This window comes from Scyliorhinus torazame, chromosome 13 (assembly GCF_047496885.1).
Source record: "Scyliorhinus torazame isolate Kashiwa2021f chromosome 13, sScyTor2.1, whole genome shotgun sequence".
Taxonomy (NCBI): domain Eukaryota; kingdom Metazoa; phylum Chordata; class Chondrichthyes; order Carcharhiniformes; family Scyliorhinidae; genus Scyliorhinus; species Scyliorhinus torazame.
The window spans coordinates 149,737,263-149,762,564 of NC_092719.1; the positions used below are offsets into that span (position 1 = coordinate 149,737,263).

At 46.1% G+C, this 25,302-nt stretch overlaps 1 protein-coding gene across 2 annotated transcripts in view; it reads right to left on the bottom strand.

The window, feature by feature from the left end:
- mitfa (melanocyte inducing transcription factor a) overlaps nucleotides 1–11,338 on the bottom strand; it is a 458,194-nt gene extending 446,856 nt beyond the window's left edge. Inside the window, exon 1 of one of the 2 annotated variants that reach the window (XM_072472269.1) lies at nucleotides 11,033–11,338. In XM_072472269.1, coding sequence (XP_072328370.1) covers nucleotides 11,033–11,136 — 104 coding nt within the window. In that variant the 5' untranslated portion in view covers nucleotides 11,137–11,338. The remainder of the gene's footprint in view (nucleotides 1–11,032) is intronic. The other variant, XM_072472272.1, reaches the window with a different exon arrangement.
- Between the last annotated feature and the right edge of the window lie 13,964 nt (nucleotides 11,339–25,302).

Here is a 25,302-nt window from a genome sequence, read left to right on the forward strand (position 1 = left end):
TGGAAAAAGGTAACTTACTGCAGGACTTACTGTGTAGCAAGTTTAATTTATTGTAGGTCTTAAAAATGTAGCAAGTGTACAACCAGCACTAGCACAGTTGAGTCAATGCATGATCTATTGTCAAGGAAAATATCCGAAGGGTAGAGAACAAAGTTTTTGTCCTTCGTGATTCATTTTCAATGTTTGCACATGTATACATAGAATGTGTATGTGGAATATCAAACACAGTCTTTAATTAGTGTAATTTTAAACCAGGGCACCCAAACAAGTATAAAACTGAATAGTCAAAATATATAGAGCCCCAGAGTTCTAGACAACATAGAAACCAATCAATTTTTAATATACAGTGAATTCCTCAGCAGTGAAGAATATCTGAGAATCAACTGTACCATTAACTCTGCCAGACCTATTTTCCCCAAAGTTTGCAACTGCACAGAATTGCACTTGCAAAATTCAATACAGTTTTCTTGTACAGGCGGGGAAGGCTGAGCCAATTAGTTCACTGATGGCCAGAAATATGGCTGCCTCTAACATCAAGGAAATTAAGCCAATAGGAAACACAAATAAAAACCAACTAACTACAAATTTCAACATCACCTCAAGCACGCACAACTATGTATTCCTCAGATTTGAGAAAAGGGAAACCAAGCTTGCTCTTAGATTGTACTAAATAATGTCTCAGCAATATCCCAAATATGACAATCACACAATGAATTACTTTGAAAGTATAGTCATTGTTGTTCTGTGGGCTAACACAGCTGCCATTTTTGCCCACAAGATTCCACACTCAGCAGCAAGATGAATGGTCAGTTGGATCTAGTTGGTGGTTGAAGAAGAAATGCTGGCCAGGACACTGAGAATCCCCCTGCTCACCCCGACTGAACCATCTGGGATTCTTTAAATGCTGCGGAACATGCAGATGGAGCCTTAATTTAGTGCCCATCTAAAAGGCAGTATATAATACAATTTGTCACAGTAGGCTTACATTGCAATGAAGTTACTGTGAAAAGCCCCTATCACCACATTCGCCACACCTAGGTGCCTGTTCGGGTTCATAGAGGGAGAATTCAGAATGTCCAAATTACCTAACAGCACGTCTTTCAGGACTAATGGGAGGAAACCGGAGCACCCGGAAGAAACCGACACAGGGGAGAACGTGCAGACTCCACAGACAGTGACCCAGCCAGGAATCGAACCTGGGACCCTGCCGCTGTGAAGCCACAGTGCTAACCACTGTGTGACCATGCTTCTCAATATAATATAGGGCGGCATGGTGGCGAGCACAGCGCCTGGGACCCGGGTTCAATTCTTGCCTTGGGTGACTGTCTGGAGTTTGCACGTGTCTGTGTGGGTTTCCTCCGGGTGCTCCCGTTTCCTCCCACAGTCCAAAGGTGTGTAGGTTATGTGGATTGGCCCTGCTAAATTGCCCCTTCATGTCCAAAAGGTTGGTGGGGATAGGATGGGGGCTTAGGCCTAGGTATGGTGCTCTTTCATAAGTTCGGTGCAGGCCCGATGAGTCAAATGGCCTCCTTCTGCACTGTAGGGATCCCATAATTCCTTCAGCTGGGGCATCAGCCTTAGTTATGTGCCATCAAGATAATGTAGAATTTCGAAAATGTTTTAATTTTGTGCATCACCACATAGAAAGAAATGTAAAGTCAGGAACTAAGTGATACCGAAGGTTGGCACCTTTTATGCCCAGAAACGACTGTTGGCAATTCTGCAGACAAATTCTTAATAGGTTTATAGGACATTTCTTTCTTGGCTGTTTCAACAGGAATTTATTTAAAATAAACTGTTTAATGCTGTCTTAAAATGAGATAAATATCATAAAAGTGTACTAAAAATTAACCTTGATCCAAAAAAAAGATTGTTAGACTAAGGCCAAATTACAATCTTATCAGATTGATGGGATGAAAGTCTATTTTCTCTGTGGATTCAAGCTTTCAACTCAGTATGTGTTTAGGTAGCTTCAAAGTTCCTGGAAGTTTCATTGACCAAACTTCAATACGATTTCCCACGTTGAATCAAAAAGGCCACTCGGTAGCTAATGTGCAAAGTTACCATTACACCAATCTTGCACTGATCTCCTAACCTTGCAGCATGAAACATTATAAGTGGTGACCAAATGCTTGATCAAAGGGGCATTTCAAGATGTGCCTTAAATCGAGGAGAGGGTGGTACAGAGGCAGAGAAGTTTAGAGAGATATTGTATGGAGCCCAGACACGGAAAGTGCACCAAACGTGTAATAAAGGGAGCATGGGATTCACAAGACGCCAGAGTAAGAAAAACAGAGTTTGAAGTGAGGATTATGGGGCTAGAGAAAAGTCCAGAGATAGGGTAAGGTGAGAGCATTAAAGGATTTATACACAAGGATGAAAATGTTTAACTTCACATGTTGGGAAACCAGAGCTAAATACAGGAGTCCAGGATAAAAGGTGGGTAAGACCGAGTGTGGAGTTCAGTTCTGGCGGAGCAAATGGTCGACAGAGGATGGTCGGAAGAGCTATTCCGGTACCGTTATCATATTGGCATCTAACTGGCAATGTGGAAAATTGCTCAGGTTTTGTACTGTCCACACAAAGCAGGCTAAATCTTATTCAGCCATTTACCACCATCAGTCTGCTTTCCATCATAAGCAAAATGATGGAAGGTGTCGTCAACAGTCAAAAGAAGATGGTGATAGTTGTTTGAAGTCAATTATCTCAGTCCCAGGACATCACTGCATGTGTACCTCAGGTCTGAGGCCCAACCATCTTCAGTTGCTTCATCAATGACCTTCCCTCCATCATAAGGTCAGAAGTGGGAAAATTCACTGATGATTGCATAGTGTTCAGTACCATTTGCAACTCCTCAGGTAGTGAAGCTGTCCGTGCCCTCATACAGCATAACCTGAACAACATTCAATGTTGGTTGATCAGTGGCAAATAAAACTCAACAAACAAATACCAGGCAGTTACCACCATCTCCCCTTGATATTCAAAGGAATTACAATTGCTGAATCCACCTTCAAAATTTTGGGTTTTGCCACTGGCAATTAGAAAAGTAAATGAACCAGCCACATAAATGCTCTTGACAAGAGCAGGTCATAGGCTGGGAATTCTGCAGAGAGTAACTCCCCTCTCGACTCCCCAAAGTTGGTCCACCATCTACAAGGTACATAGGATATTCTCCATTTGCTCGGATGAGTGCAACTCTAATTACCCTCAAGTTACTGGTGTGCACTGTAGGGATTCTATGATAAGGAGCTTGGCACCATCCAAGAGAAAGCAGTTTGATAGTTCAGCACTCCATCCCACATGGGCAGCAGATAACTGCGAACACCATGAGCAGCAAGTTCTATTTCAAGCTGCACACCACCCTGTCTTGGAACAATATCGCCATTCCTTCATTGTTACCAAGTCAAAAACCTGGAATTCTCTTTTCATTCTTTCCTGAGATATGGGCAATGCTGGCAAGGCCAGCATTTGTTGCCATCCCTAATTACCTTTGAGAAGGTGGCGCTCCTTTAACTGCTGCAGTTCATCTGATGTAAGTACACCTATAAATGTTGCTAGGGAGTAACAGGAAGCTTGGTTTGGAACCCAAACTGAGCACCAGTGAGCAGGTTATTGCTATGTGGGTGAACCAACACCACATGAACTTCAGTGGCTCAAGAAGGCAGCTCAACACCACCTCCTCAAGGACAATTAGGGACAGGCAATAAATGTTTGTCTCATCAGCAGTGCTCACATCCAATGATTGAAAAAAGTCCCTTAAAATGTTTGCTGTAATTTTCCTGGTTTCAGCAGCAACACATTGTAGACTCTCCGTGGATCTATACAAAACAAACATTATAATCACTTTATTTCAAATTGCTTTCTCCTAAAGTTTCTATACTCTTTATGGAAAAGATTAATAATTTCAATGTGCATCACGATCATAAGGGAAAACCTACATAATTTACCCTACAGTCCAGACAGTAACATATTTTCAAAACTGATGCTAACTTTATGAATACATTACACATGCAATGTGAAAATATGCACTATATTCCCAGCGCAATGTCTAGGCCTAGGTAATTGCTCTGAAACAAAGTACAATGTCAGCAGACTACCCACAATTCCAGTTTCTGAATACAGATACTAAAGTAAAATTACAATACACAGAGAAAAGCCTAAATGCTGAGCAAAGAAAACCATTATTTCCCTTGTGTTCTGCTTTTTCTTTTGATCAAAATTTCAAAACTACATTTAGTACTTTTAGTTTTCAATGTAGCACTAAACGTCAACAACTAATTTGGCACCACTTGGTGATAAAACTTGCTTTGATTCGTGAAAATAACTTTGACCATTCACTAGGTACATTTCAAGAGTCTGCGCTGGTAGCTATTGTTCTACGGATTGTAAACAAATATAGGTTTTTGTTTGATGATTTGAGCTTTCAGATGGCTGCCACACATAAAGAAACCTGCAGTATTTTACAATTGGACAACATCAGGGAGAATGAAAAATAGCAGGATTTAAATACTTTTGTTAAAAGCTGCATCCGTTGATCCATACCCCTGAAACGATCTTCTCAAATGTTTAGAAATAATCCGACATGTTCCTGGTCCAAAATGCTCAATAAAACTATATTGAGGCACAGTTGAAACACGCATTGCTGTATGTGTATGTTGATAACATCTTATGTAGCGAAGTTCAAACCAGAACAGTAAATGCTGTAAAATAAACTCATCCATCATTCACAGATTGTTGTGATCTGGAATGCATTGGGTGATGAAAGCAGATCCAATAGTCATTTTCAACAGAGAAAGGGATAAATACTTGAAAATTAAAATATGTGCAGGTCTATGGGGAAAAGGTAGGGGTGGGACTAATTGGGTAGCTCTTACAAAAAGCCAGAACAGGCACAATGGGCTGCATGGCCTCCAGTGCTCTATAATGATGCTATGATTTACTGTTCTATCCTTCGCAGCACCTGAAGTAAACTATAAATTTAAGAAGGCTGATTTATGTTTTCAATTGCTTCCTTATGCATCTGTGTGTCTGAAATACCATACAAAACCCAAATGCAAACAAATAATAATTCCAATGAGTTCTCAGCATAAGTCTTAATTTTGGAAGATATAATCAATCCAACAAAAAAACTTGTATAAATTCAAATATGTTATTTTACTATAAATCAATACAGCATAAATTTCGGGGAGCATACAAAATTCGCACTCGTTTTTTTCTACAGCAGTCCTCAAAAAGGTGTATTATTGTAATTTGCGGCCATTGTCAAGATGCAGTGCATTTTATATCCAGAGATAAATATCTGTCTGTAAAACAATGGTATTCTAAAATTGTAAATCAACCCTGATCAGGTCATACAATCTACCTATTTATTTCCCTCTACAGTTCTGGTTACATATTGGGAAGCCTTAACTGAATGCTTGTACTGATACTTTTTCAGACAATTATTTGCATTTTATTTCAGTTCAGCACAATAAATAACATGTGCCTTGTAAATTGCCATAGCACTTCTGATATTTCTCAGCATTTTGCTATCTGGTCAAATTAAATGTCAGGCATTTTGTAAACCAATTTTGTGCTACTTGGCTGCCTAACGATTAAGATAACTCCAGATAGCCTTCAATCTTAGTTTAGCAGAAAATGTTGCATAATTCATGTTAATCCCCAATCTTTAATTCAGTAAGTGCAATAAATGCACACATTATAACTCCTGGATATCTGTACATCATAAAATTGCTCAAGATCTAGCAATATATAAACAATTATCCATGAACAACAGTAAAACAGAAGCTTTACTGTTAACCTCCACTAATTATATTTTAATAATACAAACTGTTTAAACACCATAGATTCCTATATTTAGAGCTTAATCCACAATGGTTTTCATCAAATTATGACAGTCTTAATATAGAAAAGTCTGGAAGACATAAAACGCTCTTACCGAGTATGCTGCCTTAACAGAGGCAAAGCAATATATATTGTACAGCATGTAAATATTATATTCGAAAAGATAGGAACTATGTGGACTTCACCCAAAATCCAAATTTCTACCAACCTAAATTGGATAACTTTTTATCTGCTCAGACCCTAATGAATTTGTCCAGTTGAAAATAAAAGCCGCACAGTGGCCATTTCACACAACTGCAGCACTCTTCTTTTTGAACATTCAGGAACTTAGGCAGTTTTACTTCAACAGCAACAACTTATTCTTCTATAATGGCCAACACATACAGATAGATTATGCAGCATGCTTTACAAATCAAGGGACAAAAGCACATGGAAAAAGGTCAAAAGGAATTTTTTGAAGGCAAGGAAGATAACCTGGAGATGCTGATAGGATCTCCAAAACCGAAGGCAAGGAAGGAGAAAGCAAAGGTCAAAAGGAATTTTTTGAAGGCGGGGGGAGATAACCTGGAGGTGCTAATAGGATCTCCAAAGGCAAGGAAGGAGTAAGCAAGTGTGGTGGAGGAGTGGACAAAAATAGGCTGGTGAAGAGTTATAATGGTTGAAGAATTTTCAAGAGAGATTGCAGATCCTTGAAGCAAGTTTTCCGTCTGCTAGAAATAGATAGGGGTGGTGGATGAAACAGCATTCTGAATGATGGAAGTGGAAGGGTGGAATGGAATGCTTTGGCGAACTCATCAGGCAATAGAGGCCAAAGGGGTACAGAGGTCGGGATGAAATCAGGTAATGGTAGGGAAATGAAAGAAAGTGATTTTAACAGCAAATTAAATGTCAGGGAGGAAACTGAGCTCAAGTAGCAGACAAAAGTGAAGAAACATAAACTCAAAACTAATGTTTAAAAGTAGATTAAACGAATTACATACAAAGACATCTGTTACTCAGGACTCTTTCCCAGGTACATTTGTAAAGTTGTGTTTGCTGAATGTATTTTGGGGCTGAATGGCCGACTCAAGTTCCTATGCTCCACAAGTTCGAGTGAAGTAAAAAATCATAGCTAAAATAGATTTTGTTAAATTTCCATAAACTATTATGCCTTGCTTACACCAAACAAACAACTCTATCACACTGAATCCTTTTAGTTGACATAATAATTAGCTGGGGTACTTTCTAACAATTCAAAATACAGCTCACTGCAGAAACACTTTACTTCAAGAACAACAAAGTGTTGCCATCTAAAGACCAAGCTACCAGAAGCAGGTGTAGAAATAATCTGGAAAAGTACACCTGTCTCTGGGGACAGGTCGACGAAAACAATCAGTTGTGTTAATTAATCACATCTGTCATAGAAAAAACTGAAAATGTCAGATGTACAGTTCTGAAGGCATAATTTCACAAATAAAACTGCATGGTGCTTTAAAACCCAATGTGACCTAATCTACACTGGACAACAGTATTATACTGCAGTAATTAAGATTGAGGGTAGACCATGGGATTGGTTCTGGTCTCCACAAGATTTGGCTACAACCTGCTTCAGAATAAAGCACAATAATTTTGAAAGGAAAGGGCAAAATGTTTCTTGCAAAAAAATTGTTTTCATAAATAAACAGAATCAAATTAATTTACATGTAACTAATGAAGTGGTGAAAGGAACGTGTCTTTCTATTCTCTACAGCAATGGTTGGGAGAACAAATATTTACTTGATCCAAAGCCTTCCCTTTTTTAAATTCTTTTTTTTGGGATAAATTTAGAGTACCCAATTCATTTTTTCCAATTAAGGGGCAATTTATTGTGGTCAATCCACCTAGCCTGCACATCTTTGGGTTGTGGGGGCGAAACCCACGCAAACACGAGGAGAATGTGCAAACTCCACACAGACCGTGACCCAGAGCCTGGATCGAACCTGGGACCTCGGCGCCACGAGGCTGCAAGGCTAACCCACTGTGCCACCGTGCTTTTTAAAAAATTCTTTAATGGGATGTGGGTGTCACTGGCAAGGCCAACATTTGTTGCCCATCTCTTGAAAAGGTGGTGGTGGCCACCTTCTTGAAACCCTGCAGTCCAGCTAGTGTAGGCACACTCCCAGGGCTGGAAGGGAGTTCCAGGACTTTAACCCAGCAATTGTGAAGAAATGGTGATATAGTTCCAAGACAGTATGGCATGTGGCTTGGAAGGAAACTTGTGGATGGTGGTCTTTCCATGCATCTTCTGCCCTTGTCCTTCTAGACAGTAGGTTTGGAAGGTGCTGTTGAAGGAAAAGGTACACACTGTTGCCACTGTACGTCGGTAATGGAGGGAGTGAATGTTTAAGTTGGTGAGTGAGGTGCCAATAAGCAGTCCTGGATGGTGTCAAGCTTCTTGAGTTTGTTGGATCTGCACTCATCCAGGCTAGTGGAGAGTATTCTATCATACTTCTGACGTGTGCCTTGTAGATGGCGAACAGGCTATAAGGAGTCAAGGAGCAGAGTTATTCACCTCAGAATTCCCAATCTCTGACCTGCTCTAATAGCCACACTATTATATTGCTGGTCATTTCCAGTCTCTGTGCAATGCTCATCCCAGGATGTTGATAGTGACGGATTCAGCAGCTCATCCCAGGATATTGATAGTGACGGATTCAGCAACGGTAATGCCATTTAATGTCAAGGGGAAATAGTTAAGACTCTATCTTTTTGGAGGTAGCCATTGCCTAGCAATTGTGTGGCGTAAATGTTCCTGGACACTTGTCAGCCCAAGCCTGAACGTGGTCTAGGTCTTGCTGCTAATGGACACTGACTGCTTCAGTATCGAAGTTGCAAATGTTACTGAACACCATGAAATCATCAGCGTACCTTAATGATGAAATAGCTCAATATGTTTGGCCTTTGGACACTATCTTGAGGTATCCCTATAGTGATGTTAAGGGACTGAGAGGATTTCCTCCAACAACCACAACCATCTTCCTTTGTGCTCGCTAGGACTCCCAACAAGTGGAGAGTTTTGCCCATTCCCAAATACTGAGGGTTCCTTAATGCCACACTCAATCAAATGCTGCCTTGATGTTAAGGGCGGTCACTCTAACTTCCCCTTGGGTTCAGCTCTTGCATCCATGTTTCGAGCAAGGTTCTATGAGGTCAGGAGCCCAGTGTTCCTGCCGATCCAAACTAGGTATGAGCAGGTTATTTCTGTACTGTCACTTAATATCATATCAACAACATCGTCCTTCATTTTGCTGATGATTGAGAGGAGGCTGTGGCATAGTGATATTGTCACTAAACTAGAGAACAGAGACCCATAGTAACGCTTTGGGGACCCAGGTTCAAATCCCACCACTGGAATTAAAAGTCCAATGATGACCATGGAACTATTGTCATTTGGAACAACATTTGTAGGTGTACTTTTACATCTGGTTCACTAATGTTCTTCAGGGAAGGAAATCTGCCATCCTTATCTGGTCTGGCCTACATGTGACTCCAGATCCACAGCAATATGGTTGACTCTTAACTGACCCCTCAAGGACAAGTAGGGATGGACAATAAATGCTAGCCCAGCCTGCGATGCCTATGTTCCATGAACGAATAAAACAAAAGACTGAATGGGACGGTAATTGGCCAGATTGGATTTGTTCTGCTCTTTGTGAACATAACTGGGTGATTTTTCACATTGTCGGGTAAATGCTGGCTAAGGGCACAGCTGGATGTAGAGCATAAGTCTCCAGTATTAGTGTAGGACTGTTATCAGGCCCATAGTTTCTGCAATATCCAGTACCTTTGGCCATTTCTTGAGGGTACAGCAGAACAAGACCAGCAGTGCGGGTTCAATTCCCGTTCCAGCCTCCCTGAACAGGCGCCAGAATGTGGCGACTGGGGGCTTTTCACAGTAACTTCATTGAAGCCTACTTGGGACAATAAGTGATTATTATTACATGGAGTGAATGGAATTGACTGAAGACTGGCACCTGTGATACAAGGACCCTCAGGAGGAGGCCAACAGTGCTCATCCCTGAAGGTGGTTGCCAACGCTTCAACTTGTGTCTTTTGCACTGCTGTGCTGGGCTCCCCCATCATTGAGGATGGAGGTATTTGTGGAGCCTCCTCCACCTGTTGTTTCATTGTTCACTTCCATTCATGGTTGAATGTGGCAGGGGTGCAGAGATGTTGACTGTGAGTCACTTAGCTCTGTTTAGGGCAAGATGTAGTGTTAAACGCTCTCTCATGTCATACTTTTGCATGGCTATGATAGGGGATGAAATAAAATAGATGCGACCAATGACACCAAATAGAACTTGCCAATCGTGCAATTAGTGCTTCGATCCTCCAAAACGCACTTTTTTAATGTTATGACATCTGAACAAATAAAAGTAACTCCTGGAAACACCCTGGCTATACATACATTAACCCCGAGAGGGTTCGTCACAGCATCTGTGCTTACCATATGGTTCAATTGTTGGTGCACCCAGATGAATATTTCGGTAGCGTATAAAATGAATACTAAAAATAAATTGTGCAATGTGTTTACAAGAGGCGTTCTTTAAAATCAGTTCATCCAAAGTAGCACCCAAACCTGTAGCAAATACCTGTTTTAAGTTTACAAAATAAGCACCTATCCTTCCGAATATGCAACGTGTCCGGGATCCACAGGTTAAAATCTGGGAAATATCGACCAATTACTCGAGCTGTCAAATTTGACTGCTTTTTGGCTGCACGATAAAAGCAAAGGGGGGATTTTCTCTCCCTTTTCTAAAAAGGGATTGAAGGGAGCCTTGGTAAATTATTGCAGGCGTAAAGGATGAAGCGAGTTCCTGCTTCAGAAAGCACCCGGGCTGCCTCCTTAGCTTAACGTTTTACAACTCGAATCGGGACTCACACACACACGCGCAATGCGAAGACGGCATTTGAATATTTATTTTGGGAGCTGACACGATATTTCACACAAGTTTTGTTTTAGTGGAGAGGCAACTATCGCCGGCGCAGAGTGGGATGTTGTCGACATTCCGGGGGGGGGGGGGGGGATTGGTCGCCCACCCCCAGCGCTGGACAGGCAGGACACCCCGTCCTGTTGGGCTGAGGGGCGACAGTGACAAGTGTCAGCAGCCTGCAGCGGACAGCCTCCTCCTGATCCCCGGCATCTCCCTCCCCACACCCACCCACTAACCTGCGCATCAGCGGTTGACTCTTCAGCTCGTAAAACGTTTTCGCTTCTTCATGAAATTCCTCTCCGACTTCAAAATCCGGAACGATTCCCGACTCAGACTGCATGGGGCCGGAGATGGTGAGGGAGAGTGAGGAGGATGGGGGCAATAGAGGGGCTGCGAATAAAATTAGGGTTTTACTTTGGGGGGAGAATTACAAAGAAAGGGGAGCGGCGGCGGCAGGAATAAATGTCAACAAGATACAAAGTTTCTCTGAGTGACAGACGCTGTCTCCGCATTCGGAGCCCGGGCTTCGCCACCTCCTCCTGGCTGCCGGCTCGGTGGCTGAGCGGCCTGCCGGGAGCTGTAGTTCTCCGGAGCCCGGCGACTCCTTCACTTCCGCCGGCGGCCCCCGAGCCGCTGGACTACAACCCCCAGAAGCCCCCGCGGGCGGGCTCGCCTGTCCCTGGAGCATGTGCCCTTGGCTGACCGGCCGGCTTTGCTGGCTTGCTGCCTCCCCATACAGTGTAATGTCAGCAGGTTTTATTGGCTGCTGCAGCAAAGCACCACAGTAAATTCTACTTTCATTTGTTTGCATCAAGCCCGGCCAAAGGGTAAACACTGGAAAATGCTGGGGGAATACACGAGCGAGCTGTGGCAGACGGTTAATTCCAGCGCAGTGGCGCTGCTATTTTTTTTCCTGTGTCTCCGCCGGATCGAAATGCAAAGTGCATCAAAATCCGGGTGTGCTTTGAATGTTCTTGTGTCTCTCTCCCTCTGGCTCTTGACGTTCCACCAATGTTTGTGTTTATTTATCCCAAATACGCTTTGAAAGGGCAACACACGTATTGTCAATTCGGGATGATCTTGCAAAAAGGGGTTAAAAAGGAGACCAGAGTTTTTGTTCTTTCGCTTCACCTGGCTTGACACTTGTAAATATACAGGCGGATACGTTAGGATATATAACACAAATGTAGGAAAACACTACCCCGGGGGGCAGGTTTCACAGGTGGATTTCACAAACGTTTCCTTTTAATGATGAAAGAAACCTACCCAAACAAAATTGCAAATCAAGCACAACTTGTTCTTGACTTTGGGGTTCGAATATATGATTGTGCAGAACCATTCGTGATTTAAAATGAAAAAACGTCTGATATATAACACTTCCTCGGGAGCAAAGTACTGTGGGTGGAGAACAGAAAATCTGGTCAGCCATCATCCAAGGACGGAGTTAGCGTTTCACGTTGACGAGCTTTCATCAGAACAGAAAGAAATTAGAGATTTAACAGTTTCGACCAAGTGAAATGCGGAGAGATAAAAGCGGGCGAGGGATTGGATAGGAAAACTGGAAAGTTGTCCGATAGGGTGGAAGGTAGATGTTGATTGAATGACGAAAGGAATGATAGTACGAAGCCAGTAAGGTTAATCATAGAATTTACAGTGCAGAAGGAGTCCATTCGGCCCATCGAGTCTGCACCGGCTCTTGGAAAGAGCACCCTACCCAAACTCACACATCCACTCTATGCCCATAACCCAGTAACCCCACCCAACACTAAGGGCAATTTTGGACACTAAGGAAAATTTAGCATGGCCAATCCACCTAACCTGCAAATCTGGGAGGAAACCGGAGCACCCGGAGGAAACCCACGCAGACACGGGGAGAACGTGCAGACTCCGCACAGACAGTGACCCAAGCCGGGAATCGAACCTGGGACCCTGGAGCTGTGAAGCAATTGTGCTCACCACAATGCTACTGTGCAATGAAAGAAAATAAACAAGAGCTAGTACAGAGCTATAAACTGATACAGAGAAAAATTGTGGCCTCACCTGTCCAAGCTCTGTTACCTCCGCCCAAACTCACTGTTTCTCCAGGCTGTTCTGCATTCCCACTCTTCTTGCCTCACCAATGATGCCTGAGCATCATGCTCTGGAGTTGCCTCTCCTCCCTTTCCAGTTCCCTACCTCCCTCTGCTCCTTTAACACACTCCTTGTAAACCATCATATTTGTGGTAAACACCACTAGTACATATTGTATGTAGTACCGTACTGATATTGTATTACAGGTACAACGGTAAATCCCAGCCTGCTGGCTCCTCCCAGCAGGCGGCAGATAAAAGTGTATGCTCTCCTGCACTGCTCCCATTCTGGTTCCAGCTGCAGGAGACACAACATCTTGTGCAATAAAGCCTCGATTGTTTCACCATTCTCGTCTCGTGGTAATTGACGGTACATCAATTTAGTGCACAAGATTTTAAAAGATAAACATCATAATCAAGCCTGATCGCCTGCAGCTGAGCCCTCACGCAGCCAACGCCACGTCCACCTTCGACCACTGGCTAGCCTGCTTCGAAGGCTACCTCAGAGCAGCCACTGAAGAACTCTCGGATCCACAGAAGCTCAAAGTCCTCTACTCACGAGTGAGCGCTAAAATTTTTCCCCTCATCCGGAATGCGCCCACCTACACAGAAGCGATGACGCTACTAAAGGGACATTACATTAAGTCGGTGAATTAAGTGTACGCCAGGCACCTCCTGGTCATGCAACTCCCGGGGGAGACTCTGGACGATTTCTTGTGGGCCCTACAGATTCTTGGTAGGAACTGTGACTGCCAGGCAGTTTCGGCAGTCCAACACATCAAACTATTAATCAGAGACGCTTATGTCACGGGAAGGAATCTACGTACGTTCGCCAGCGACTATTGGAAGGGGGTACGCTCGATCTTGCAGAGACTAGGCAGCTTGCTAATTCACTAGAAGTGGCCTCCCGTAATCTGGAGGCCTACACCTCCGGCCGCGCGGCACCCTCGTGGGCATCCTGGGCCCCACCAGCTGCCGACTCAAGCTCACCGCAAGCCTGCGCCACGCATCAGCCAGCCAACCCTGGGGGGGCACAAGTGTTATTTTTGTGGCCAGAGCAAACATCCCAGGCAACGCTGCCCGGCACGGAGGTGCTGGAAGAAGGGCCACTTTGTTTCCGTTTGCCAGGCCCGGTTGGTCGCCGCTGTTTCCAGGCCCGGCATTGCTACACCCCTCACGTGTGATCCAGGTACGCCGGCATCTTCTCCACCACAAACCGCATGCGGCCCGTGGGCGCCGTCATCTTTGATGCCACCCACCATGTGCGTGCTGTGGGTGCAGCCATTTTGGACCGCGCCTCAGGACCCCTGCTCGTCTAGCCGTTCGCTGTCCATTGATACCTCCGCCACCTCTGATCAGCCCGGGACCTCCCAACATCTTCCGCAGCTCGCTTCCATCACCCTGGATCAGTCTCGGCCCCGCAACCTCGCGACCGCTACGATGACGGTGAAGATCAACGGGCACAAGACGACCTGCCTCTTTGACTCCGGGAGCACAGAGAGTTTCATCCACCCTGCTACGGTAAGGCGTTGCTCCCTCCCGGTACTCCCCGTCACCCAGAAAATCTCCCTGGCCTCCGGATCCCTTTCCATGGAAATCCGGGGTACTGTGTCGCGACCCTCACCATTCAGGGTGTAGAGTTCAGCAACTTCAGGCTCTACGTCCTCCCCCATCTCTGCGCTGCCCTGTTACTAGGTCTTGATTTTCAATGCCACCTCCGAAATTCGGCGGACCCCTGCCCCCCCTCACCATGGTCAATCAGATTGTGCAGTATCGAGTCTTCTCCACAGTTGACTTGAAGTCCGCCTACCACCAGCTCCCCATCCGCCCGGAGGACCGCCAATACACTGCATTCGAAGCAGATGGCCGCCTCTATCACTTCCTTAAGAGTTCCCTTCGGCGTCACCAATGGAGTCTCGGTCTGCCAGCGAGAGATGGGCCGAATGGTTGACCAGTACGGGCTGCGGGCCACCTTCCCGTACCTAGACAACGTCACTATCTGCAGCCACAATCAGCAGGACCACGACGCAAACCTCCAAAAACTCCTCCATACCGCCAAACATCTTAACCTCACCTACAATAAGGAGAAATGCGTGTTCCGCACCAACCGCTTAGCCATCCTTGGCTACGTAGTGGAAAATGGAGTTCTAGGGCCCGACCCCGACCGTATGCGCCCCCTCCTGGAACTCCCTCTCCCCCACTGCCCCAAGGCCCTGAAACGATGCCCAGTGGGTCCTGAATTATGCGGACAAAGCCCGCCCACTTATCAAGTCCACAGTTTTTCCCCTGACGGCTGAGGCCCGCCAGGCCTTCAACCACATCAAGGCGGACATCGCCAAGGCCACGATGCACGCAGTCGACGAGACCCTCCCCTTTCAGGAGGAGAGCGATGCATCAGACGTAGCTCTGGCCGCCACCCTCAACCAGGCGGGCAGACCTGTGGCTTTCTTTTCCCGCACCCTCCATGCCTCCGAAATACCGCACTCCTTTGTCGAAAAGGAGGCCCAAGCCATTGTGGAAGCTGTGCGACATTAGAGGCATTACCTGGCCGGCAGGAGATTCACTCTCCTCAGTGACCAGCGGTCGGTTGCCTTCATGTTTAACAATACGCAGCGGTGCAAGATCAAAAATGACAAGATCTTTCGGTGGAGTTTCGAGCTCTCCACCTATAACTATGAGATCTTGTATCGCCCGGGGAAGCTCAATGAGCCCCCTGATGCTCTTTCCCGCGGTACATGTGCCAGCGCACAAGTGGACCTACTCCGGGCTCTTGACTATGACCTCTGCCACCCAGGGGTCACCCGGTTCTTCCATTTTGTCAAGGCCCGCAACCTGCCCTACTCCATTGAGGAGGTCAGGACCGTAACCAGAGACTGCCAAGTCTACGCAGAGTGCAAGCCGCACATCTACCGCCCAGATAGAGCGCACCTGGTGAAGGCCTCCCGCCCCTTTGAGTGCCTCAGCATGGACTTCAATGGGCCCCTCCCCTCCACCGACCGCAACGTGTACTGCCTCAACGTAATTGATGAGTACTCCCGGTTCCCTTTCGCCATCCCATGTCCCAACATGACTTCTGCCACGGTCATCAAAGCCCTGCACAGCATCTTCACTCTGTTCGGTTTCCCCACATACATCCACAGACCGTCCTGCTGGCCCTTCGGTCTAGAAATCTCCCGGACTCCCGCTGACAGGAAGTCCTCCCTGACACGCTCCACTCCATCTGGTCGCTCCTGTGCACCGCTACTAATGAGACCCCTCCCTAGGAAGTCCACCTCCGGGGACTCTCTCCCAGCATGGTTGACAGTTCCTGGACCCATCCTCCTCCGGAAGCATGTGCGGCGCCATAAATCGGATCCCTTGGTTGAGAAAGTCCACCTCCTCCATGCCTACGTGGCACACCCCAAAGGGCGACAGAACACAGAATCCCTCCGGGACCTGCCACCCGCTGGGTCCGCTCCCACAACCCCCGACCTGATACCGCTCCTCCCCCCCTCCGGTTGCCTCATTCACCCCTGCGCCACCCACCCTCCCACCAGCGAACTTCACTGCAGCCCCCACCCCAGCAGGATCATCCCCTCACTGGATCCGCTACGGGGTGATGAAGAAGAGGACAACTCGCTCCCGGAGTCGCAGGTGACCACATCGGCGCCCACATCACCACCAGGACTGAGGCTATCGCAGCGTAGGGTCAGAGCCCCCGACAGACTCAATCTGTAATGTTTTCTTCACCCCTGTCGGACTCTTTTTTAAACAGGGGGTGCATGTGGTAAACACCACTAGTAACACATTGCATGTATTACGGTACTGATACTGTATTACAGGTACAACGGTAAATCCCAGCCTTCTGGCTCCTCCCAGCAGGCAGCTTATAAAAGTGTATGCTCTCCTGCGCTGCTCCCATTCTGGTTCCAGCTGCAGGAGGCACAACATCTTGTGCAATAAAGCCTCGATTGTTTCACCATTCTCGTCTCGTGGTAATTGACGGTACATCAATATTGCCAAAGCTTTTGGCTACCCCTTGAAATGCCTTCTGCTTTGACTCACTATCTGTCCTGTTTAATCAAACTACTCCTCTGTGAACGGCCTTGGGACTTTATTCAATATTAAGACACAATATAAATGCAAATCAAATCATAAGAGTGCCACATAGAAGGAGGCCAATCCATTGAGTCTAAATGGACACTTTTAAAGAGCAATGTTGTTTGTCCCACTCCTCTTTCCCCAGATCCCTGCCATTTTTTTTACTTGAAGTATTTATACAATTTCCTCTTGAAAGCTAATATTGAAATGGTTTCCACCACCGTATCAAACAGGATGTTCCTCATTGTGACACTTCAAAAAATGGCAGTGCCTTTTGCCGATCATCCTAAATCTGTGTCCTCTCGTTATCAGTCTTTGGTCAGTTTCTCATTAAATTAAATTATTTGTGATTTGAACCACCTCTATTAAATCTCCTCTAAGCTTTCTCTGCTGCAAGGGGAAAAATACCAGCTTTGCTGATCGATCCCGGTAATTTTAAACTAAAATTCTTGCACCCTTCTCCGGCGCCCGAGAAATCGGTGCAAGTCGCGCGTGCACAGTCGACGCGGCGCCGGCCGGGTGCCGTTGAAAGAGGCCCCCGCGCAATTCCACGCGGTCGACCGGCCGAGTTACCATCAAGTCCTGCTGGTGTGTGGGGGGGGGCCACGATGGCCAGGCCCGCGATCGGGGGGCGCGCGCATTCCGGGGGGGGACATTTCTTCTGCCGGGCCGCCGTAGGGCTCCGCCATGTTGCACGGGGGCCGGTGTGAAAACGGGTCCCGTATCAGCAGCTGGAGCTGCGAGAAGCACTCCGGCACCGTGCTGGGCCCCTGTGGGTTGCAGAATCGCTGGGCCAAGAGGCCCGTTGATGCTGGCGTGAAACACTCCGGTGTTTACGCCGGCGTCAACACTTTGCCACAATTTTGGAGAATCCCAGTTGAGAGTCTTTGTTTCAAATTGTTGCGTTCTAGCCCACCTTCCTTCAATCTCGGCTTCCAGTTCAAGGTTTCTGTTTTCAGTCTGTAATGGTCAATTCATCCAGGTTCTCTGCAGGTTCAGAAACACGGCAGCTATGCAGCTTTTCTGGAGAAAGAGAGAGAGAGACATTCACAACTTCTTCTCTGAGCATTCAGGACCCGACTTTCCTTGGTCCTCTGAAAACCATCCCACTCAGGTAGGACCCAATCACTACCTGTCGCCAGACAGAATAAAGTCTTTTGACCTCAGGAGGAGGCCATTGATCATCCACTTGGCACTTCTCTCTGAAGATGGTTGGAAATGTTTCAGACTTGTGTTTTGCACTGATCTGCTGGGTTCCCCCGTCATTGAAGGTGGGGATACTTGTGTAGCCTCCTTCTCCGGTTGCTTATTCAATTGTTTACCTCCCTTCAGGACTGGATGAGGCAGAACTGCAGAGCATTGATCTGAAGAATTTGCTGTGTGATCACTTAGCTCTGTCTATCACATGCTGTGTCCACTGTTTGCTACGCAAGTAGTTATGTTGTAGCTTCACCAGATTGGCATATTATTTTTTGGCATGCCTAATTCTGCTCTTGGAATACTCTTCTAAACTCTTCATTTAACCTGTGTTGATCCCCTGGCTTGTGGTAATGGTAGAATGAGGGATAAGCCGGGCCATAGGGTTAGAGATTGTGGTTAAATATGTGGTTGCAGATGGTCCTCAGCGCCCTCATGCAGACCCAGTTTTGAGTTACGAGATCAGTTCTGAATCTAAAATAGAAGCAAAATACTACAGATGCTCAAAATCTGAAATAAAAACAGAAAATGCTGGAAAAGCACAGCTGGTCTGGCAGCATCTGTGGAGGGAGAAACACAATTCTCTCTCTCTTCATCTCTGAAGAAGAGCCATACAGACTCAAAAAGTTCACTCTGTTTGTTCCATAATCTGCAGTATTTTGGCTTTATTTTAGTTTAATTCACTGCTCTTTCTCTTCCAGGAATGCTGACCTTGAAGAAGTACTGTTCTTCTCTCTGATGGAATTTCCATTTGTCTTTTTTCCCAAGTTCACCTTCATTGCTTTCAATTTCTCTCTTGGTGTTTGACAAGGTGTTTTCCAAAACTCACTTCCACAACCATATTTCCCTCCTTAGCAACAACCTCCGTCTCCGACTCACCCCACATGGATTCCAACTGAAGTTCAATCACGTGTTTTGAATCCAACTAGGATTACAGCTATCTCTGGATCATGCAATGCTTCTTGGACTGCTGTTCTGTGCATTCTGAGATCCATACTCACTGCTATGTGCCGCCATATGTGCACACTCGACCTCTCTCTCCAGCAGCACCCTATCTCAAAGCTGTCTTTGTCCCCAGTTCCATTTTATTTTTTGTTTCATCCGAAGCCACAGGCATCCCCCACTCAGCCGTCTGTCACTTGTTCTTAATGTTTGCTTTCACTAAGCACAGAGTTTTCTTCTCCTATGAACACATTCTGCTATCCTACCTCAATGCCACAATCAGCACTTTCCTTAGTTGTTCACACTGCCAGTAAGGCTTCCTCTGTCTTGTGGCCTACACACCTTTGCTGCAATCTCTCCTAGCTCTCACCCATCACCGGCCTTCTGCTTTGCTCCAATCGGTATATAATCCGTCACATTTCTCCCTCTCTTTAGCTCTGAAGAAGTCAATCTGACACGAAAGGTTAACTCTGTTTCTATCTCCACAGATGGTGCAAGACCTGCTGAGACTTTCCAGTGTTTATTTCATTACCTTTCATTGCGTTCTGAATCTATCCCATTTAGCATATAATGTTGTGACACCACACAATGGATGGTATCCTCAATGTGAAGAAGGGACTTTTTCTCCAAAAGGACACTCTTACTAATGTCATAACGGACAGATGCATCTGTGACACATATATTAGTGAGGATGAGGTCAAGTGGGTTTTTTCCTCTTGTTGGCTCCCTCACCTCCTACAGCAGGCCAAGTCTAGGCGTTATATCCTCAGGACTTGATCAGTTCAGTCAGTAGTGGTTCTACTGAGCCACTCTTGGTGATGGACATTGAAGTTTCCACCAAAGGTATATTCTGTGCCCTTGCCACCCACAATACTTCTTCCAAATGGTATTCAAGATAGAGTAGCACTGATTCATCAGCTGAGGGGAGGGTTGGTGGGCAGTAGGTGGTAATCAGCAGGATGTTTCATTGCCCAAGTTTGAGTTGATGTCATGAGACTTCATGGGATCCAGAGTCAATGTTGGGGATTCACAGGGCAACTCCCTCCCAATTGTATACCATTGTGCTGCCACATTTTGTGTGTATGCCCTGCCAGTGGAACAGCACATACCCCAGGGATGATATTGTCCGTAAGGTATTAATCGGTGAGTATGACTATGTTGCTTGACTAGTCTGTCGGACAGATGTTAGTATGCAGTGTTGACAGGGCAGGGTGTGCCGTCGTAGTTTCCATGGCCTCGGTCAATGCCAGGTGGTCCGTATGGTGTTATCCCTTTTGGCTTTTCTATGGTGGATTGGTAAAACTCAGTGACACAATTGCTAGGCCATTTCAGAGGAGTTTTAAGAGTTAACCACATTACTGTAGGTCTGGAGTCACATCTAGGCCATACCATGCAAGGATGGCAGATTTCCTTCCCGAAAGGGCATTTGCGAACCAGATGGGCTTTTCCAACAATTGACAATAGATTCATGATCACCATTCCTGAAACAAGCTTTCTTTCAATTTTAAATTGAGGTGGTAGCCAATACTGAGGAGGACCGTAACAAATTACAGGAGGACATTAATTGGCAAATAAAGTTCAATACAGATAAATACGAGATAGTACATTTCGATAGGAAGAATAAGGAGGTTGCTAATTCCGTGGAAGGTGCAAGTTTAGATGGGGTAGAGGAACAAAGGGATCTCAGAGTAGAAATACATCAATTACTAAGAGTTGCGCTGCTGATTAGCAAGTCCATTTAAAAAAGCAACCCAAGCACCAGGATATAATTCTAGAGGGACAGAATTGAAACATAGGCAAATTATCCTAAACCTGTATCGAATGTTGGTCAGACTACAGTTAGAATACTGCATGCAGTTCAGGTCAGCATATTGTATTAAACGATGCAGACGCAATGCAAAGACTGCACAGGAAATCTATAAGGATGCTACCAAAATTATGTGGCTATACACATCAGGAAAGGATGGGCTAGGTCTCTTTTCTCTTGAGAAAAAGACTGAAGGGTGACTTGCTGTAGTTCTTTAAAATGATGTAAGACTTTGATGGAGTGGCTAGTGAGAGAATGGCCCAAATCCTCTAGTCTCCAGACCATCGGAGACTGTAATATCTCACAAGATGCCCTTCAGGACCCCTCAGAAGTCTGAGTGTACTGATTCTATGGGAGTCATATTCCAGCTCCCAAGACCCTCCGAAAAAGTCTCCAATTCTGAGTTATAGTTGGAGGCTTTACAGTCCCAAATTACTTACTTGAATAGTTACCCAGGAAATGTTGCATAGAAAATTCCCAGTCTAAACTCCTCGATAATTTTACAACTGACACCCCCTAATCCACGACAACACCCACTCCCCTCCTCCCCGCAGTTCATCCTAGCCACCCAACTACTATCCCGATCCCCCAAATACCCTGACTCGACCTGACAACCGCCTCCATTCAACAGCCCCAATTTCACACCCACCCCAGCGTGATGGTAAACACTTGCCAGAATATAACAGCTAGTGCTGTAGTGCAGCCCCTTTGACAATCTAGTACTACAAGGAAGCAGCTTGATGGAAGACTGCTCTGCACTTCTGAAGAAACCAGGACTGGAAAACTGGCTAGACGTGTGGAGCAGAGTTGTGATGCAGAAAAGTTGTGTCATGGGAGTGTCCCTTTCAGAAAGGTTTTTGTCTTATCACATGACTTCAGTGATGTCATCATGTGCATGGAGCTGCGCTGTGGCAGTGAGCTGTTTTTGGTTTCAGTTCCAAATTTTGACTGTGTGGACTACAGACAAGGAGAAAGAAGTGTTTTGGCCTGTCTCTCTATTTTCATTTTAAAAACTGTTCCAGAAGTAAACAGGTTGTGGCTAATGGCTTTGGTCACTTAAAGGATATATTCAGCGAAAGCCAGTCTCATTCAAGTGAGAATGCAGAGCACTGGGCCACACCCTTGAAAAAAAGGTATTTTGATTTAGCCGATTTTGTTTTTGAATTGGAACAGTTAAGGGGCCATTCATTAAATGTTATACATATATTAAGTGTTACTGTAGCTGAGTGGTGTCTTTTGTTTGTAATTGCTAAAAATTCTTGCTCTGTGTTTATACATATATGTGAACTAAGTTCTTAGAATAAAGCTTGCTTTGATTAAAACAATGGGGCAGCACGGGGCAGCACGCTAGCCTAATGGTTAGCACTATGGCTTCACAGCGCCAGGGTTCCAGGTTCGATTCCTGCTTGGGTCACTGTCTGTGCGGAGTCTGCATGTTCTCCCCGTGTCTGCGTGGGTTTCCTCCGGGTGCTCCGGTTTCCTCCCACAGTCCAAAGATGTGCAAGTTAGGTAGATTGGCCATGCTAAATTGCCCTTAGGTTAGATGGGGTTGCTGGGTTAGGGGAATAGAGTGGAGTTGTGGGCTTAAGTAGGGTGGGCCAAATGGCCTCCTTCTGCACTGTAAATTCTATGATTCTATGATTAAAGTTTCTGGTAAGACAGAGGAATCACATCTGAAGGGAACGCTCTTGTGCTCATCCTTGCCAAATTCAACATAACGGTTGTAGGTCAGGTGGACTTCATAATATACGTTGGAGTTTCTAAACCCGGGCCGTAACAGTAGAAGTACAGTGGCAATTTGACAATGATTACTGCTCCTCAGAAGATATGGGCCATAGTTTCCTTTGGTGGGATGAGCAAAACTGGAGGCCATCAGTGGAACCTAGCCACCAAGAAATCCAATAGGGAAAACAGAAGACACTCTTCATCCAAAGCATGGTGAGAATGTGGAACTTGCTACTGTAATAACCTACACAGACTCATCCAGCTGGGGACGATCCCCATGCTCATTGAAACTTGGGCTCCACTGCTGTGGGCGGGGTAGTTTACCCAGCAGTAGTATAAAAGCTCGGCCACTATCAAGCCGATTAGAAAGGAGAGAGGACCCGGTGAGGTGTACTGGGCCTCGCGTAGGTAATGTTGTTTTACTGAATAAAAAGACTTTATGAAATTCGTTGGACTCCCCTCACTTTATCACACAGGCGACGAAGGTGAATTGGTGCTGTCGACGTGCTTCCTATTCGGCTGAGCAGCCTCACCGAAAAAAAGTTTTTGAGTGGAATAAGGTACACAATTCATTGCTGTGGTTCTTTTGGGGTTTCCTCCCACAGTCCAGTGCGGATATGAAAGCTGAGTGCCAGGCCAAGTTTTTGCTGCCGATTTGTGGAGCTCAAACACTTGGAGAGGTCCAGAGTCTGACAGTTCCCGCCGTGCTGGATGCAATTTAGTTTGACCGACTTCTGCTGAGCGCCGTGCAACGTTTCTGTCTGTTTCCATCTGCCGTTGTTTTGCAATGTGATTTTCTGCGGCAGAGTGGTCCACCGGGGAGTCTGTTCTCAAGTTTGATGCCGCCCTGTTGGTACGTCGTTTGAATTGTGAGTGGGACGTCATGTTATCTGGACTGTTCGCGACCGGTTGGTTGGAGGGTTGTGCTGCAGTGATCCTGCCTGAGAGCTGATAGTTGATAATTGCTGACTAAACACACTGGTGGGTTGTACGCTGTCGGCGCAGGCCAAGTGTGTAGATGAGCACATTGAAGACCGTTGCCGTTGAGTTGGCTGGGCGTTGTGTAAGGGATTGCAGGTCCTGTGGCAGCGATTGAGGAACCCAGCTATTTTTCTTTGTATAAAATATGCTATGTGGTTTTATGTGTATGTGAGAAATATCCAGGAAACACTTCGGGGCCACAGCTTTCCTGGCATTTCGGTGGACGCTGTAGTTCCCCCTTTTTCCATGCTGGCGCTGTACTGGGCATACGGGACATAGAGTGGACGTTATCTGTTGTTGCCCCCACCCGGTCCCTCTGTGGCTGGAAGGACCGCCACTCCGATTGGGCCTTGGGCTGATGCGTCAGACGCTATGATGCACGCCCTCCCCGGATTCGGCTGTTGGTGACTTCGCCCCCTCAGTGCCTGGTGGGGCTGTCGACCAGACATAATGCTCGGCTGGATATAGGCCGGCCTGTCCTACTCCCCGACCAGCTCCCCCTTCGAAAACGTCTTGTTGGAGCTGAAACACTTTTTGGGTGTTGCAACGATCTCGTCCTTCTCTTTTTCCTCAACATTTTATTTGCTGTCTCCTCCTCAGAGGTTGGCCTTGAGAGGGCTTTTGACTTTGCGGGGGGTGGGCGGAGGTTGTAATAACCTGCACGGAAATCATCCAGCTGGGGATGAATGTTTCCCCGTGCTCATTGGAACTTGTGTTCCCCTGCTGTGGGCAGGGTAGCTTACCCAGAAATAGTATAAAAGCTTGGCCACTGTGGAGCCAATTAGGAAGGAGAGAGGACCCGGTGAGGTGTACTGGGCCTCACGTCGGTAATGTTGTTTTACTGAATAAAAAGGCTTTATGAAACCTGTCAGACTCCCTGCACTTTATCATAGCTACCACAAGGCGTGGGTGAAATGAATAGTGTCGATGCATTTAACGAGAAGTTCGACAAGCACACAAAGGGAAGAGGAATAGATAGTTACGATGGTAGACTTAGATCAGAAAATATGAGGGGAAGCTTGAGTGTTGAATAACCACCAGCATGAACTGGCTGGGCCAAATGGCCTATCTCTTTGTGCTGTATATCCTATATATGTAAATGTCTTGTAAGCATAATTAAACATTTCCTGATATTTCCAGACTTAGAGATGCTGATCTTGTGTACTTTTATGTTTTACTGTGTAAGCAGATACTTGAAACCACACCAGTAAAAGTATAAATCAACAAAACATTTTTCTAAATGCTACATAATCTTAATAATATATCAATCGCCAAGGCAGATGCTGTAATGCATTACTATTCTTTGAAATTTTCGTGAAGGAATGATTGAAGCACAAACAGATGATCCAGACTCCAGGGGCGCGATTCTCTGCTCCCGCGCCGTTTCAGAGAATCGCCTGGGGCGCCATTTTTACCTGCGAAGCCGGTCCGGCGCCCTCCCGCGGCCGCGGGGAGGACATCAACCGCGCATGCGCGGGTTGGCGCCGGTTATCCCGTGCATGCGCAGTTGACGTCATTAACGCGGCGCCGGCCCTGTCATTTACGCGGCACCGCTTTTACGCGGCGCCAAGGCCTGGCCCGCGTAAATGACGCGGCACCGCTCCTAGCCCCCCGGGGGAGTGTGAATCGGGGTCTGGGAACGACCTCCGATGCCGGTGTAAAACACTCCGGTTTTCACTCCGGCGCCGGCACTTGGCCTCCAGAT